Source organism: Chlamydotis macqueenii, chromosome 1, assembly GCF_036417535.1.
Source record: "Chlamydotis macqueenii isolate bChlMac1 chromosome 1, bChlMac1.mat, whole genome shotgun sequence".
NCBI classification, from domain to species: domain Eukaryota; kingdom Metazoa; phylum Chordata; class Aves; order Otidiformes; family Otididae; genus Chlamydotis; species Chlamydotis macqueenii.
In genome coordinates this window covers 33448304-33461964 of record NC_141556.1, presented here as the reverse complement: position 1 = coordinate 33461964, position 13661 = coordinate 33448304, and the positions used below count along the sequence as shown (strand labels likewise).

The following is a 13661-nucleotide window of genomic DNA, read 5'->3' as shown; positions in this document are numbered from 1 at the left end:
GCTGGAGTGAGCTGCAGAAGCTAAAGCTACTAAAAATGTTTAGTAAATAGAGATCTAAACTAAGATACTCGTAAATATGAAACCTATTTCATTGAAATGAGGATTATCCTTGTCCCTGTGAGTTTGCTGTTATTGATCATAATTGCCTCCACATGCACTTAGCAACCAGACCTATTTATATGTTTCAAACAGAAATATCTTTGGTTAAAAAAACAGTCTTGACATGATACATAATTTAACATCTTTCCCTCTATTTCACCCTTTTTTCCTCATGCATTCTTAGGCAAAGATAGCAAATGGTCTGTGATTTTGGCCTCTGGCAGCAACACTGAATCATTTATTGGGGGATTTAATAAAATAGACTTATTCTCCTAGGCTTGGGATGATGCCTACTTCTGTTTATTTATGACACAGGAATCTCAACAATGCAAGCTCCTCAGACAGGTAATACTTTAAAGTGCCTACAGTTAGGTATAAATTCCCTCCCATACACCTGTACTTTATAACTTCACTATTTCCAGGCCAGCTTATCAGCTCTCCTTGCAGCTTTGCTGATCTATACCGCTCCAGTCCAGATTCACCATTTTCACAGGGTCCTCTCACAACATGTCTTTTGCTGTAGCCATCACCAGTGACCAGAATATTCCTTACCTGTGTGATTTCATTCATTACTACATGAGTGCATCGAGCTTCATACTCTGGGCGGACTTGTTCTTCTTGCTCCAAGTATTCAACTGTGTCCCATTCATACTCCAGTTCAGCTTGCCGTCGCTTCCAAAACTCCAAAAACAAAGTAACTATTCAGAAGATAAACAAAGTGAGCAATAGCATGTGAGTGCTGGACACTGCTTGACCCCCTGGGCTATAATAATTCCATACAGATTTCCACAGACATGGAATAAAACCCTTATTGGCTATTGTAATGGTGAAAATAACCGGATCTACTTCTTTATGTGATTGTTGCTTTGGATATATCGAATCATAGAATGGTGTGGGTTGGAAGGGACCTTCAAAGGTCATCTAGTCCAACCCCCCTGCAAGAAGCAGGGACATCTCCAATCAGATCAGGTTGCTCAGAGCCTCATCCAACCTGACCTTGAATGTTTCCACGGATGGGGCTTTCACCAGCTCTCTGGGCAACCTGTTCTAGTGCTCTACCACCCTCATTGTAAAAAAATTTTTCCTAATATCTAATCTAAATATAGGTAGTTTATTAAAAGAAACCTGAGGCAAATGGTGTTGTAAGCACATGCTAGAGAATATAGATAAATTTATTTCCTTTCTGTCTAAGGCTAGAATATGAACACTTAGGATTTCATAATACAGACTGGTCTTGAAAAAGTTTCTCACAGGATGCGTAAGAAAGCAAGCTGGTTGGATAGGGGAAGACAAAATGCTGGAGAGTGCAGGACTTCTAGAAAAGGAAAACTCAGTAGGCCAAAAATTGTCCCAGGGCAAAGCTCATGTTCATTCAGCCTGCAATTTTTGTTTTGTCTGCAAAATTATCAGTTTGCAGACTACAAGAATCAATGGTGGTTCAGGTAAAGAGGCTAAAACACAGCTGTCTTTTGTCCTCTGCTAGCATGAATCTGGAGAGGCTGCAGCTCTTTTTGCATGGCCTGGAGCTTAGAAACTCTCTGGGTTGGGTCAACCGTTCCCCTGAGCTGTGCTCCTACAACTGGTAGCACTAGGGGACCAGGTACAGAGAAGCCTAAGTGGTGCTAGTTAGACATCAATCCAGCCACACTCATTACCTTGGCCTGAGGCATGATGCTGGTAGATCTGGCAGCAGAGGCAATGACAGGCCCAGCTGAGAAGGCTGGGAGGAGCTCAGGACCACGCTCCCCAGTGCATTGGGATGCTTTATTACTGAAGACAGAGGGTCCTCAGAGTAAATGAGTAGTGGTGTGGGTCTGCAGCACTGACTCCAGGAGGAGTCAGCATCCCCCAGCATCCCCCCACTGTGCTCCTCATACTCGGGCTGTCTGGGAGTAATTAACGCTAAAAGTGTTTTGTTTAATTGTTTGGTACCTTGTCCTGAATGATGAAACATCAATGGCAGGCAGTTACAAGTCCAAACATTAAAGGTTATTTCCAAAATCAAGTGTGGTCAATTAGCCCCAAATGGAAGCATTTAAAACCAGAAAACTCCATGGGCTGGGCTGCGACATGACCTTGGCATTTGCACACAGGCAAAACCCCAGGAAACTCTCCACCTCCAATTATCTAGGGGCCTCTTTCACAAGGATTTCTCCACTACTTCATGCTTAGAAGCACAAAGACCATTCCAAGCAGTGGGCCAGAGGATCACACCTGTCGTCTCCTGGGGAGAAAGGAGATGAGTCTTCCATGAACCTCAACTGCTGCCCAGTCCAAGTCGCAGAAAGCTACAGGCTATATTGATTTGCTCCAGTTGCAAATCCAGCTGCTGCTGGGAAGTCCAGAAGTGCAGGGCCTCCTTCTGTGATAGCCTCTGCGCTAACACCGAAGGAAGGGCCCATAACATGGGGAGAGCCCTCTCAGCCCCAATACAAAGCAAACTTCTACTAGCTAAAGTAAGCCAGCAGCCAAGTTGCATCTTTCAGATCAAGGAAGGAGCTGCTGCTGGATTTGACATTTCGCTTTTACTTTGAAAGCATTTTTTTAACAGTGGAAAGAAATTATGTTTTAGAATCAGGAGAGCCCAAGTGCTAATTCCAAAGTAACTTGTGGTGTCCCTTTTCGTGTGTTCCTCAACACTGCCATTCAGCACAGCCCAGGTATTCTGCCTCTGAAGGAGTGTCACCAAGGACTGAAAAGAAATGCCTCAGTTGGAGAATATTTGTTTGTTTAACGGATCTTGTTCAGGGAGGGGATCCAGTGATGGCAGCAAGTGAAGTGAAAGCTGCTTCCTCAGAAGCTTTGCCACTCTACTCATGCCGTCATGGGAGAACTGGCAGAAGTGTTGGTCCAGCATTAACGTATAGAGGGCTCATTCCTGAGGCCAAATTCCCTGATGTTTTATAGTGCTTTGAGATCTTTGAAGGGAATACATTAAAAAAAATTTGTAATTATTAAAAGTATATTGATGATAATGATGCAATAATATATCTAAAAATCTAATATTTTAAAAAATGGTTTTGGACCAAGAAGTCTACAAAAGAATGAGAATAAGATGAAAATTACAGATGGAATTGCACCAGGACCATGGGTCATTTGGATTCAGTACAATTTTGACTGAATTGCTCTAACACAATTCACCTCCGTATATAGTGGACTTATGATAAGAATACTAATAGACCTTGCAGCCATCACTATAACCACACAGCTTAACTTTCTAATTATCACTCTTGGAACCATTATTCAAAACAGGAAACACAATCTTAATTTAAAAGCAAATTGCAAATAAGTTAACTATTCAGATGACAGGAGAAGATTACATTAGTATCAAACTTCTAATTTTCTTTTATTTAGAGAATTTCTTGCTGGTATTTTGATTTTAGTGTACATTTTGAAATAAATATTCTTTTAGAAATTATATGTTTCATCCTATATTTCTTTAAAGCAGTAGCTATTTTGAAGCACTTTAGGTCATCACAGCAAAATAAAAATACAATGTGTTTCACAAAGAAAGCAAATTATATATTCTTGTTAGCCTACATAGGAATCCAAAATGTTATACGAGTTACTTTCTCTATAGTACCCTGTACATAGACCTAACATATAACTTATTTTGGTAATTTGTGGATAAGAGAGTGCAATAAAAGCTGGTTAACACAGTTGCCAATATGAACACAAACCATTTCTGGGAAAATAAACCTTGTCTAATCCCTTGAATATAGTACCAAGTGGTTTCACCTATAGGAAACATCCTGGTTTCAGATACATTTTCTGCTAAAAGATAAATCAAGTGCTTGTAACTTATATACTTTCTACAATCAGTTTCTTAAATAAAAACAGGAGGAAAAAATTCCTGGGAAATACAACAAATGACTATTTTTCAACTGCCTTGCACAGTCACACAGCTGTTAATAGGCACAGGCAGCTCCAAAACTCTTTGGAAAAAACCCAGCTCCTCTGCCAGAGATACTTAAGCATATGGCTGGCTTCTGCTGGCTGAACATGAGGCAGCTCTAATCACTTCTCCTGGACTTTTCTCCAAGTCAAATGAAACAAAACAGACACTGAAGACCAACTTTTATGTTCTACATTTTTTTTCTTATGATGCTAAAAAGGAGTTTTTTGTGAATGTATGTATCTTCTATGGAACTACCTACTGGTGAATTTCTGAGTGCTAGAAAATGAAGTGGTTGCAAATCTACCCATGTTTTCTTGGCTGATGCTGGAGCCTTGGCTGAAATTAGATGACAAACCACAGTTGTTGAAATCAGCTTACCCCATATTCCCATAAATACTGCAAACACCAGTGTTCCAAAGCTATCAAATATGCAGAGTTTCTGGAAAAAAATGGTAAAGAAAAAAAAGGCTTAAAATATAATTGACCCAGATTAATTCTTCTATATTGACCCAGAGCAGAAGCTGCTTACTGAACATGTTGATTTTTAGCTTTTATGTTGTTTAATGAACAATCTTTATTGATAGCATTTCCTCCATTTCTGTCAATGTAGTACACCCTCCAGTAAATTAAGGAAATTAAATGCAAAGCCCAGAATTAAAAATACAAGCCAAATATGCAACAAGAGGATAGTAAAATGGTGTACTATCAAACATCCTCCCATCTGTTGCATAGGAAGAGGAAAAACAGTACTTCTGCTTTGGGAACTCAGTATGGAATTATGTGTTTTTAATACAGCCCCAAAAAGGCAATGGACACATCTGGTTTTCATGAGCAGGATGACAACAAAGCAAGCTGGTTAGTAAAAACACATTCTGATGAGATACCTCTGTGGACACAATTTGCCTTTTCTTGCCATTGTAACCTTTTCCCTGTATTCTTATTCCTTTTACTCTTTAAGTGCGCTGCAGCAACACATTAAAGCTGGGCAAAACATTTTTGATGAATAGCTGAAATACTGCAGTTTTGGGACTGACTGAGTGTATGGAAAAGAATGGAAAAGGCTAACATCAGCCTAGTGAGGCAAGTTAGTGGAGGGAGACAGACAGGCTCCTCTTGTTAGGAACTCAGAGCAAGAGTCTGGCTGTGTCACAGCTCACAGGACATGACTGTGTCACAGCTTCCGTCACGGCCCGCATCAGCCTCTCCACGTACCCATCTCCTCCTTGACAATGTGCGTCAAATTCAAGGCACAAATCCAGATACCTTCTTTGGGGACAGAGGGGGCAGAATTTAGAAATGTCAAAACATGCTTTAAATATTTCCTTAGCAAAATTGAATCAGAGCCACTGAATCAAGATTTTAGTAACTGAGCATGGGTTTTATTTTTTTTCCCCTAAAAGGAAGAAGTACCCCAAAATGAAACCACAGAGTTTAATTTTTGATTAAAACTCCCTGTTATTCCCATATAGAGTATTTGGGGGCTATGTAAAATTAAAAAAAAAAAAAACCAACTAATTTTTTCATCTTAGATCAAAGCGGAGCAATTACTGTCGTTTCTACTTTTCAAAATTCAGTCGCTGCATCAAGAGGCAGAACTATTTGCACAGTTTTAGCAATTCTGCAGGACATTAGTGGAGGAACAACACTGTTTTACACGTAGTACTAGAGAAACTGCAACTAAAGTCCAACGTCTGTAAGTTGTAAATGTAGTTACCTTGGATGATTCACAAGTGATGCTGAGGTTCCAGTAGGTACATACTTTATCACACTGAGGGCACATTATGATATTACCTCCTATGTTGGGATCACATACTTCTTGGCTAAAAAAAAAAGTAGTTAGTTACCCACCAACACTACATTCTTTAGTCCTTCTTTGCACATAAGGACAGTGCAATAATCTCAGCAAAATGAGAAACAATTTACCATTGATCTGCTCTCAGAAATTCCCCCCGCTCCGCCTTCAACATATCGCCATTTCCAAACACTTTTATCTTGCCTTTTTTTATTATGCAGTGTCTTGCAAGCCCTATACAGCCCCTCTCTGTAGGGGACTGATCAAAATTGCATGTAATATTAACATAGGCCTGATCGGGTACCTCCATGTGCAGTTGTCCTTTGTCAGGAATCCATACAGAAAACAGCCAACTCCTATAACGGCAGCCACGATCAGCATATTAGTGTAAAAGCCCAGCCAAGCAAAGTAGATTCCAATTTTCTCTCCATAGTATTTCCTGTAGAGGGGAAAGGTTTTTTTTTGGTTTTTTTTTTCTGCAAGTAAATTCGCATTTCTGTTTCAAATGGCTCATCATTTCAGACATTTTGCGCCATCTCCTATTGTCATATTCCTCTGGTTTGAACTTTGGGATTGCAGAAGCATCATAGCTGGGTATTTCTATCACCACTTTTACGCTTTTATAAGAGGATAAGAAGGGGAGGAAAAATAAAGGAAAAAGAGAGAAAGATCATACCTTGCAAAGAAAAATTTTAAGTGGTTGCCTTTTCATGAACTGGTTTATCATGAAACCATCTTCTAAAAATGCTCCCATGCATGAGCTGATATAAGTGTAGGTACCTGCCCTCAGTACTGAGCTGTGCCTCTTTGATATCCCCAAAACTGGACCTGTGATGTAAATTCCCAGTTTCCCCTGCATTAGTCCAGCCCCAGTCACACCAACCTGATGAAATCCAGGGGTTGTAGTTTGAAAATATTTTTAGGATGAGCCCATTCTCTGTAGAGAAGATATCGTTCATTTGGGCAGTCAGGGTCTGTTGACAGGTGCGTAAAACTAGACTGCAAAACAGAAAGAGCATGAGAAGAAGACACTATTAATCTAACCAGCACAAATCAGCTCTCATCTCCATGCCATGAAGCCAGAGCCTGGAGGAACAGCCTTTTTGCCCAGTCTCACTGCAAGCCAGAAAATGGAGCAGGAAGGCAGCTCTGGGAGGGCACCAGGATTCAGAACAGAAGGTTGTCAGAAAAGCACCGAGTGCAAAAGCGAACCATAGAACCATAGAACAGTTAGGGTTGGAAGGGACCTTTAAAGGTCATCTAGCCCAACTCCTCTGCAAGGAGCAGGGACATCTCCAACCAGATCAGGTTGCTCAGACGCTTTACATACATAAGCTGAAAATAACAGAGACTCATCATGAGATGAGTCAGAGAACTTAGATCTAAGCATATATCAGTGTCTTGGCACTTAGGAACAAGTGCCATTCTTGTTAGAGAAGAGGACTGAATTAAAGTGGATTTTAAGTAGCTCTAACATGCTAACATGCTTTGCTTCAAAATAATATTGTACTGCAATGAAGGCTGGAAAGTCTGAGGGATAAATCCAGGGCTTCTAGTCTCTGTTTTAAATTTAAAAGGGAGTTCACATGGAGACAATCTTTGTGTTTTTTTACTAGCTTATTTGAAAATCTATTTCAATAAAGTCTATCTTATTTGAGAGAATTTTCCATTCTATATCTGTGATGCAAGAAGACAAGTGGCATTTCTAGAGATCTATAGGCTACTTTTGATTTTCAGAGTAGCTGTGATATATAATTTTAATTGTGTAAAAAGACAGTCATTAATTACTAGGCATACTGAGCCCAAATTCCCCAAGCCATGATAGAAATAGACTGCAAGGCACATTTTAAATCTTTAAAAGGAAACTAAAAATGAATAGCCACGAATGATATTAACGCTATTCTGTAAAGCTTTGGGTTACTCACAAGAAACATGATTTGTCTTGATTCTGCCTTAAAGATTTCCTTGAAAACCTTGGAGGTCTCCTGCATATTTTAAGTAGAGTTCAAACAGCTGGAGCAGTTACCATTCCTGACCTTCTGTATTCTCAGTGTCTTCTCAACAGAACACACCTCACACACAGAGCAGTGGCTTTGATGGGGAGGAGGTGTGTGTGGGGGGTGGGTATATAATAGATATAACGTAGAAAACCAGCCCTCAGTCTTTGCTTACTGCATCCTATTTTCAGCCTCACACAGAATTTTTCCTTACTCAGATAGTCTGAAATCTGATTTTTTTTTTCTCCTTCATTTTCTTTTTCTGCGCTATTGCTAGACTTTGTATACAAAACAATTTTCAGATAACTTACTTTTTTAAATTATATTTTTTAAAAGTTTCAGAAGTGTAGCTACAAAAGCTCTGGATTTCTTACTGCAAGATGAAAGTCAGCCTAGTCAAACTTTTCTCCACATGACTCTGGCATCACCTGTGAGGTGTTGGACTGGCCGGACAAAGCCTTCCTGCAGAAACATGAGCTTCCCTGCATGTATGTTACAATGTTTGGGAACTGTGGGAATATTTCTCACTGTGTGAGACTGTAGCCCACCCTAAGATGAGATTTGTATTCTACATTTTTATTAAAAATGTTCATATTTGATATGAATTTTAATACTGAAAAATTGAATACTACAAAAGGGGACAATGTTAAAATTGATTTAGAATTGATGATAAAGTGCATCATGGGAACTATCACTCAGGCCAGGCACTTTACTGAACTACATCTTCCAGAGAATACAAAGTTAACACCTCCTAAATGAAATAAACTGTTTTTCAGTTATGGAGCTACATTTTTAACTAACAGTGCTTTGGAATAAAATATCTTTAGCCGAAGTATGTCCTATTCTATATCTATGTTGATATAACAACCTGTCAAGGAATAAGGCAATCAATAGTGCTTGGATCTTTTGATATAAACCCCACAGATATGATTCAGACCTCTATTTCAAAGAATATTTTAGCTACAAGCACCATACTTACATCATGAAGGGGAAATGCCGCTTTGTAGATCCCAGTGTCCAGTAATTTGTTAATGCCAAACTTTTTCACATTGTTTTTGGTTGCATATTCCACACGAGACAGGATGAAATGAACCTGAAATTTATAAAATATTTTTGTGTCTCTTGCAACCTGAAAGTAATCACACACAGCTATACCTGTCTCAGCTTATAATGGAGTTAGGGTAACCAGTGCAGAAAAATTAATTAATTGCGCAGACTAAATGAACCATTCAAATCTCCCTTTAAATTCAGGTGGAACAGAAATGGGACAAATGTAAGGAATGTTTTCCTTCTGGATTGTCCAGGCTGTTTCACAAATGACACAAGACTACTGCATCCCAAATACTTCTCCAAATATTTCTAATTTTTCAGGATGCTTTCATGAAGGTAATTGCACTGATTTGGCTACAAGAATATTTTCTTTTTAAGATTAAATGCTAGAAATACTCCATGGACTTACAATTCGGCTTCTGGTTGCAGGATTGAAAAATGTGTCTTTGTCTTGAATATAAAAGTTGGACAAACGCTCCTTTTGAAAAGGGGCAGTGAAAAACTCTTGCTCAGGTTTGATGATATTTTCGTCCACTCTGAAGAGTCTACTAAACCAGTTGAAAGCTGAGTCTCGAGTTTTCAGGTCATTGGGTTGCAGAGGCAATTTGATGTGCATAACCTCGGCATATGTGCACAGCACTTCCCAAGGTGCATGCACTTTCACAAAAATAAGCTTTTCATCCAAAACCTAAAATGAAAGAATATTAAAAATAAGTGTGTGAGAAAATGAAAGCAGAGGATATTTCACAACACTTCTTAAACTGTTCAGAACTTTCTTGCTCTTTACAGCTCATAGATGACCTATTTAAAGTTGCATTCTTTGCCCACCTCAGCAAATGTATTTGTAAAAGCACCGACATGAGGTGGAAACACTTGGGCATAAGAAGGCATATAAAGGTACATAGAGAAAGACAGCTAAATGGTCCCTTAATGCTTAATGTTTACATCTCTGCAAACTATTTTACTAGAGTACTTTAAGTTTAGCAAAGCTTCCCCCATCTGGGTTAATTAGGAGTGTGCGTACTTGCAGCCTGGCAGGGCAGCTGTGGTTTTGCAGCTGTTGGTGCAACCCCAGGCTGACATGACTTGATGGGAGCAGGCTAAGCACCCATGGGTGCTCCTGGCCAACATGAATTCCCAGCTTTGTAGGGAGAATGGGGAGAGGGGACGGGGAATCAGCCAAGATTACTGAGGAAGGCAGCATGTTTGCTCCCAGTTGCATGCCCAAGCTAGCACCAGTATGTAGCAGGAACCTTGACAGCCACTCTTGTCTCCTGTCTACACATTGCCTGTAGGCCTTCTACTGATGCCCTGCATTAGTGAGTCTCAGCCACATAAAATTACATTTTGCAGCCTGTTGGCTAAGGAATGTCAGTTAGATACCCGATCTAGCCTGGAGAAACTTCCAGTTTGTCGTAGTTCAGCCCCGATCGGACCAGACTACGCAGTCTCTCTCTCACTCCCCCCACCTTCCGAGAGAACAGGGAGAGAAAATATAAGGAAAAACGGCTCGAGGTTTGAGATAAGGACAGGGAGAAATCCTTAAAGTTACCGTCACGGGCAAAACAGACTCAACTTGGGGAAAACTATTCATTTATTACTACAAACAGCAGGATAATGAGACAGAGAACAAGATAACCTCCCTCCACCCCTCCGTCTTCCCAAGCTTAACATTATCTCTACCAACTTCCCCTCCCGAGTGGCACAGGGTGGGGAAGAGGGAATGGGGGTTGCAGTCAGTTCATCATACGTTGTTTCACACCGCTGCTTCATGGTTGGGGGAAGAACTCCTCACATTCCTCCCCTGCTCCATTGTGGGGTCCCTCCCACGGGCCACAGTCCTTTGTGGAACTGCTCCGGCGTGGGTCATCTCTTCCACGGGTGCAGTCTCTCCAGAACAGCTGTCCCAGCGGGCCCTCCACGGGCCACAGCTGCCTTCAGGCATCCACCTCCCCCGGTATGGGGTCCTTCACGGGCTCCAAGTGGATCTCTGCTCCTCCGTGGACCTCCATGGGCTGCAGGGGGACAACCTGCTCCACCATGGTCGTCACCACAGGCTGCAGGGGAATCTTGGCCAGGAGCCGCATTACTCCTCCCCCTCCTTCTGAACTGACCTTGGCGTCTGCAGCCGTTCCTCACAACAGGCTGGTAGATGTCTCTCAGGATCTTTTTTTGCATCTCATTCACTTCTCATCTCCTCTCCACTTCTTGCAGCCGGGCTGGACCGAGTCGGGCCCAGTCGGCTGCCTGGCAAGAGGCCAGAGGGTGAGGCCTGCAAGGCCCATGAGGCCTGCGCCTCCCCCTCTGCGCCTCTGCCCCCGCTCAGCTTCTTCACATCTTCTCTTCTCTCTCTCTTTTGTTTTCTGTTTTCCCCTTCTTAAATACGTTATCGCAGAGGCGTTATCACGGGACATTCTGCTACCAATCGGCTTGGCCTTGGCCAGCAGCAGGTCCGCCCTAGGCCCGGCCAAGTCCACTGAACAAAGGGGAGCGACTTCTAGCAGTTTCCTACAGAAGCTACCACCTTAAGCCCCCCCTTACTAACAAAACCACGACACAGTTTCAAAAGTTTTTCAGTCATGAATTATTGAAAACTGCAAAACGTAAATATAGCAACAGGTCTGTGTTGGACTTCCAGCAAGCAGTTTACTTTCTTATGAATGTGAAAAGCCAGACAGCATCCTTGGATGTGCAGCAGGAGCTCTTACTGCAGAAACCAAATAAATACCATGATGCCATGGATTCTGAGTCTAATTTGGGAGGAAAGGGCAAAATGACCTTTTCTGGAGCCCACTATAGACTACCAAATGACAGTAAATTCAGACTGGAAGTGGTTGTCCTGAACGGGGACACCTGGACAGAGAGCTGCAGCCCTACAGGGCAGGAAGGAAAGGCGCTCTCAGGGGCTCCAACCCTCCCTGCAAGAAACAGCAGCTCCAGCAGCTGGTGTGCATTATTACCGTGCTCATCACCTGCCCGCAGGCAACTTCACAGCCCAAAATATACAAAGCAGGATAGTTACAACTCTGCACTGTGCCAGGCTCTGCGAGGAGCAGGGTCACGTGCAGGAGCCCTGTGCTGCTCTCCTGGCAGGAGAATTCTGCCTTGGACACCCACTGGCTTCCCACATGTCTTACACAGCCAGGGTAGGGGGACAACCTCTCCTCACAGTGTAGCAGTAATTTTTATCTTCCAATCTGAGCAAACACAATCTATTTAATCTCCTCACTTTCCATGTTTTACTTTGCAGAGGAAGGAACAGACACAAAGTTTAAGAGATCTTGTGTAAGATCACAGAGATGCTACTGATGGAAAAAATGGTGTGCCGCCTTCTCCTGAGAGGAGAAAAGTTACAGTCAGTTCATATATCCGGTTTCCTTATTCCCACAGAGGCAGCTTTGCTCTCAGATACAGCTGACCACATGGAGAAGAGCACTCACCGATCTCGTTGCTTCAAGTTGCAGGCCATTGTTTATCAGGTTTGATTCGTATACTTGTCTCTTCCTCTGTTAAAAGGCATTGAGCACTGTAAAACATCTAGATCATTTTGATTTCACTTCACGGCACCAGCACTTGTCAGGTAGCGAGTTACAAAAAATCTGAAATGTCCTTGCAATCTTGAATTTGCTTCTCTACAGACATGACCTCCCCCCAAAAAAACACATCAAGAGAAGCAGCCCCTCTCCCCTTAAAATATGAAATATACAACTCCATAAGGGATTTATAAGAAATTTTGAAACTTCATGTGAAGTAATCCAATTTAAAAGCTATCTGCATCAAATGGATAGTTCCCCAACAAGCTATTTGTTAAGGTTAGCCAGCTCTCCTCAGACTACAGACTGCATGCCAAAATATCAACATGGGTAAAGGGGGGCACCTGTAGGCAGCTGAGGCTGGCGGGGAGGGTCCTGTGAGCACTTTGCCAGAAGGAGATGACATTAACACACCAGGGACTGACGGTGTTGTTCCTGAACCAGGCTAGGCATGCAGTGAGGTTCTCAGCATGACTTGGTGATACTACTTTTTTACTCCCACATTGCTTTCATGCCACTGGCCAATTTTTTGATTGCTCATATGCCCTGTGCTTAAGGGATTTTTCCCTACCACTACTGGAACTTTGAGCTTTTAAAATAATGGTCCAATGGTTTCTATCACCTGGTCCTGTATAGCTAGACTAACTGCCTTAAGATCTGTGCTTAAGGGGCAAAAGCCAGACTCTATCTCTTTTGGGGTTTCTGCCTTTTTATTGCAGTGAATATCAGCTTATTCTCCGCTTAAGGACAAGAAAAGCCAAATCTTTCAATGTTTTCTTTTCACTAATACTCATCACATTTCTCCTTATTCCTTTCTTTTCTCAAGATAAAGCCACAATCCCAAACTTTGAAAGTACTCTTCATGAAAGAATCTCTCCATGTCCCATTAATCTACTTGTTTATTGGTGACAGTATAAAGCTCTTTATATTTTTTGTTGTATAGATAACATTGTGTGTATATATATATAATATATGGACATTTATAATATGTTGTATTTATGTAATACATTATATTATCTAGAATGTTGCTGGTAGCTGTACCTTGAAAATGACACTTAATATAGCTGTGTCCTGTGACATCTAAGTCTCCTTGTACTAACAGCACTGACCTTTGAATCCCAAATGTGAATGAGTTTTTTCCTTGCAGTAACATATTTCCTTGCATTCTTCAACATTTCATGGGTAATAATGCTGTCCGTTCTCCTTCAAAGCTAAAGGTTCACAGTCATCTTGGCTTCTGAGTAAACTACAGAATTATTTCCTCTGCAATTTTTGTTGTATCATAACTCAAT

General features: G+C 41.4%; 1 protein-coding gene across 2 annotated transcripts in view; it reads right to left on the bottom strand.

The window, feature by feature from the left end:
• Positions 1-13661, bottom strand: part of ANO6 (anoctamin 6) — a 76982-nt gene that overhangs the window by 20256 nt on the left and 43065 nt on the right. For both annotated transcript variants that reach the window (XM_086748343.1, XM_086748354.1), the window contains exons 4-11: positions 12277-12342; positions 9246-9524; positions 8766-8879; positions 6673-6788; positions 6094-6228; positions 5712-5817; positions 4376-4436; positions 652-797 (exon numbers count right to left, since the gene is read on the bottom strand). In XM_086748343.1, the coding sequence (XP_086604469.1) occupies positions 652-797; positions 4376-4436; positions 5712-5817; positions 6094-6228; positions 6673-6788; positions 8766-8879; positions 9246-9524; positions 12277-12342 (1023 nt within the window). The remainder of the gene's footprint in view (positions 1-651; positions 798-4375; positions 4437-5711; positions 5818-6093; positions 6229-6672; positions 6789-8765; positions 8880-9245; positions 9525-12276; positions 12343-13661) is intronic.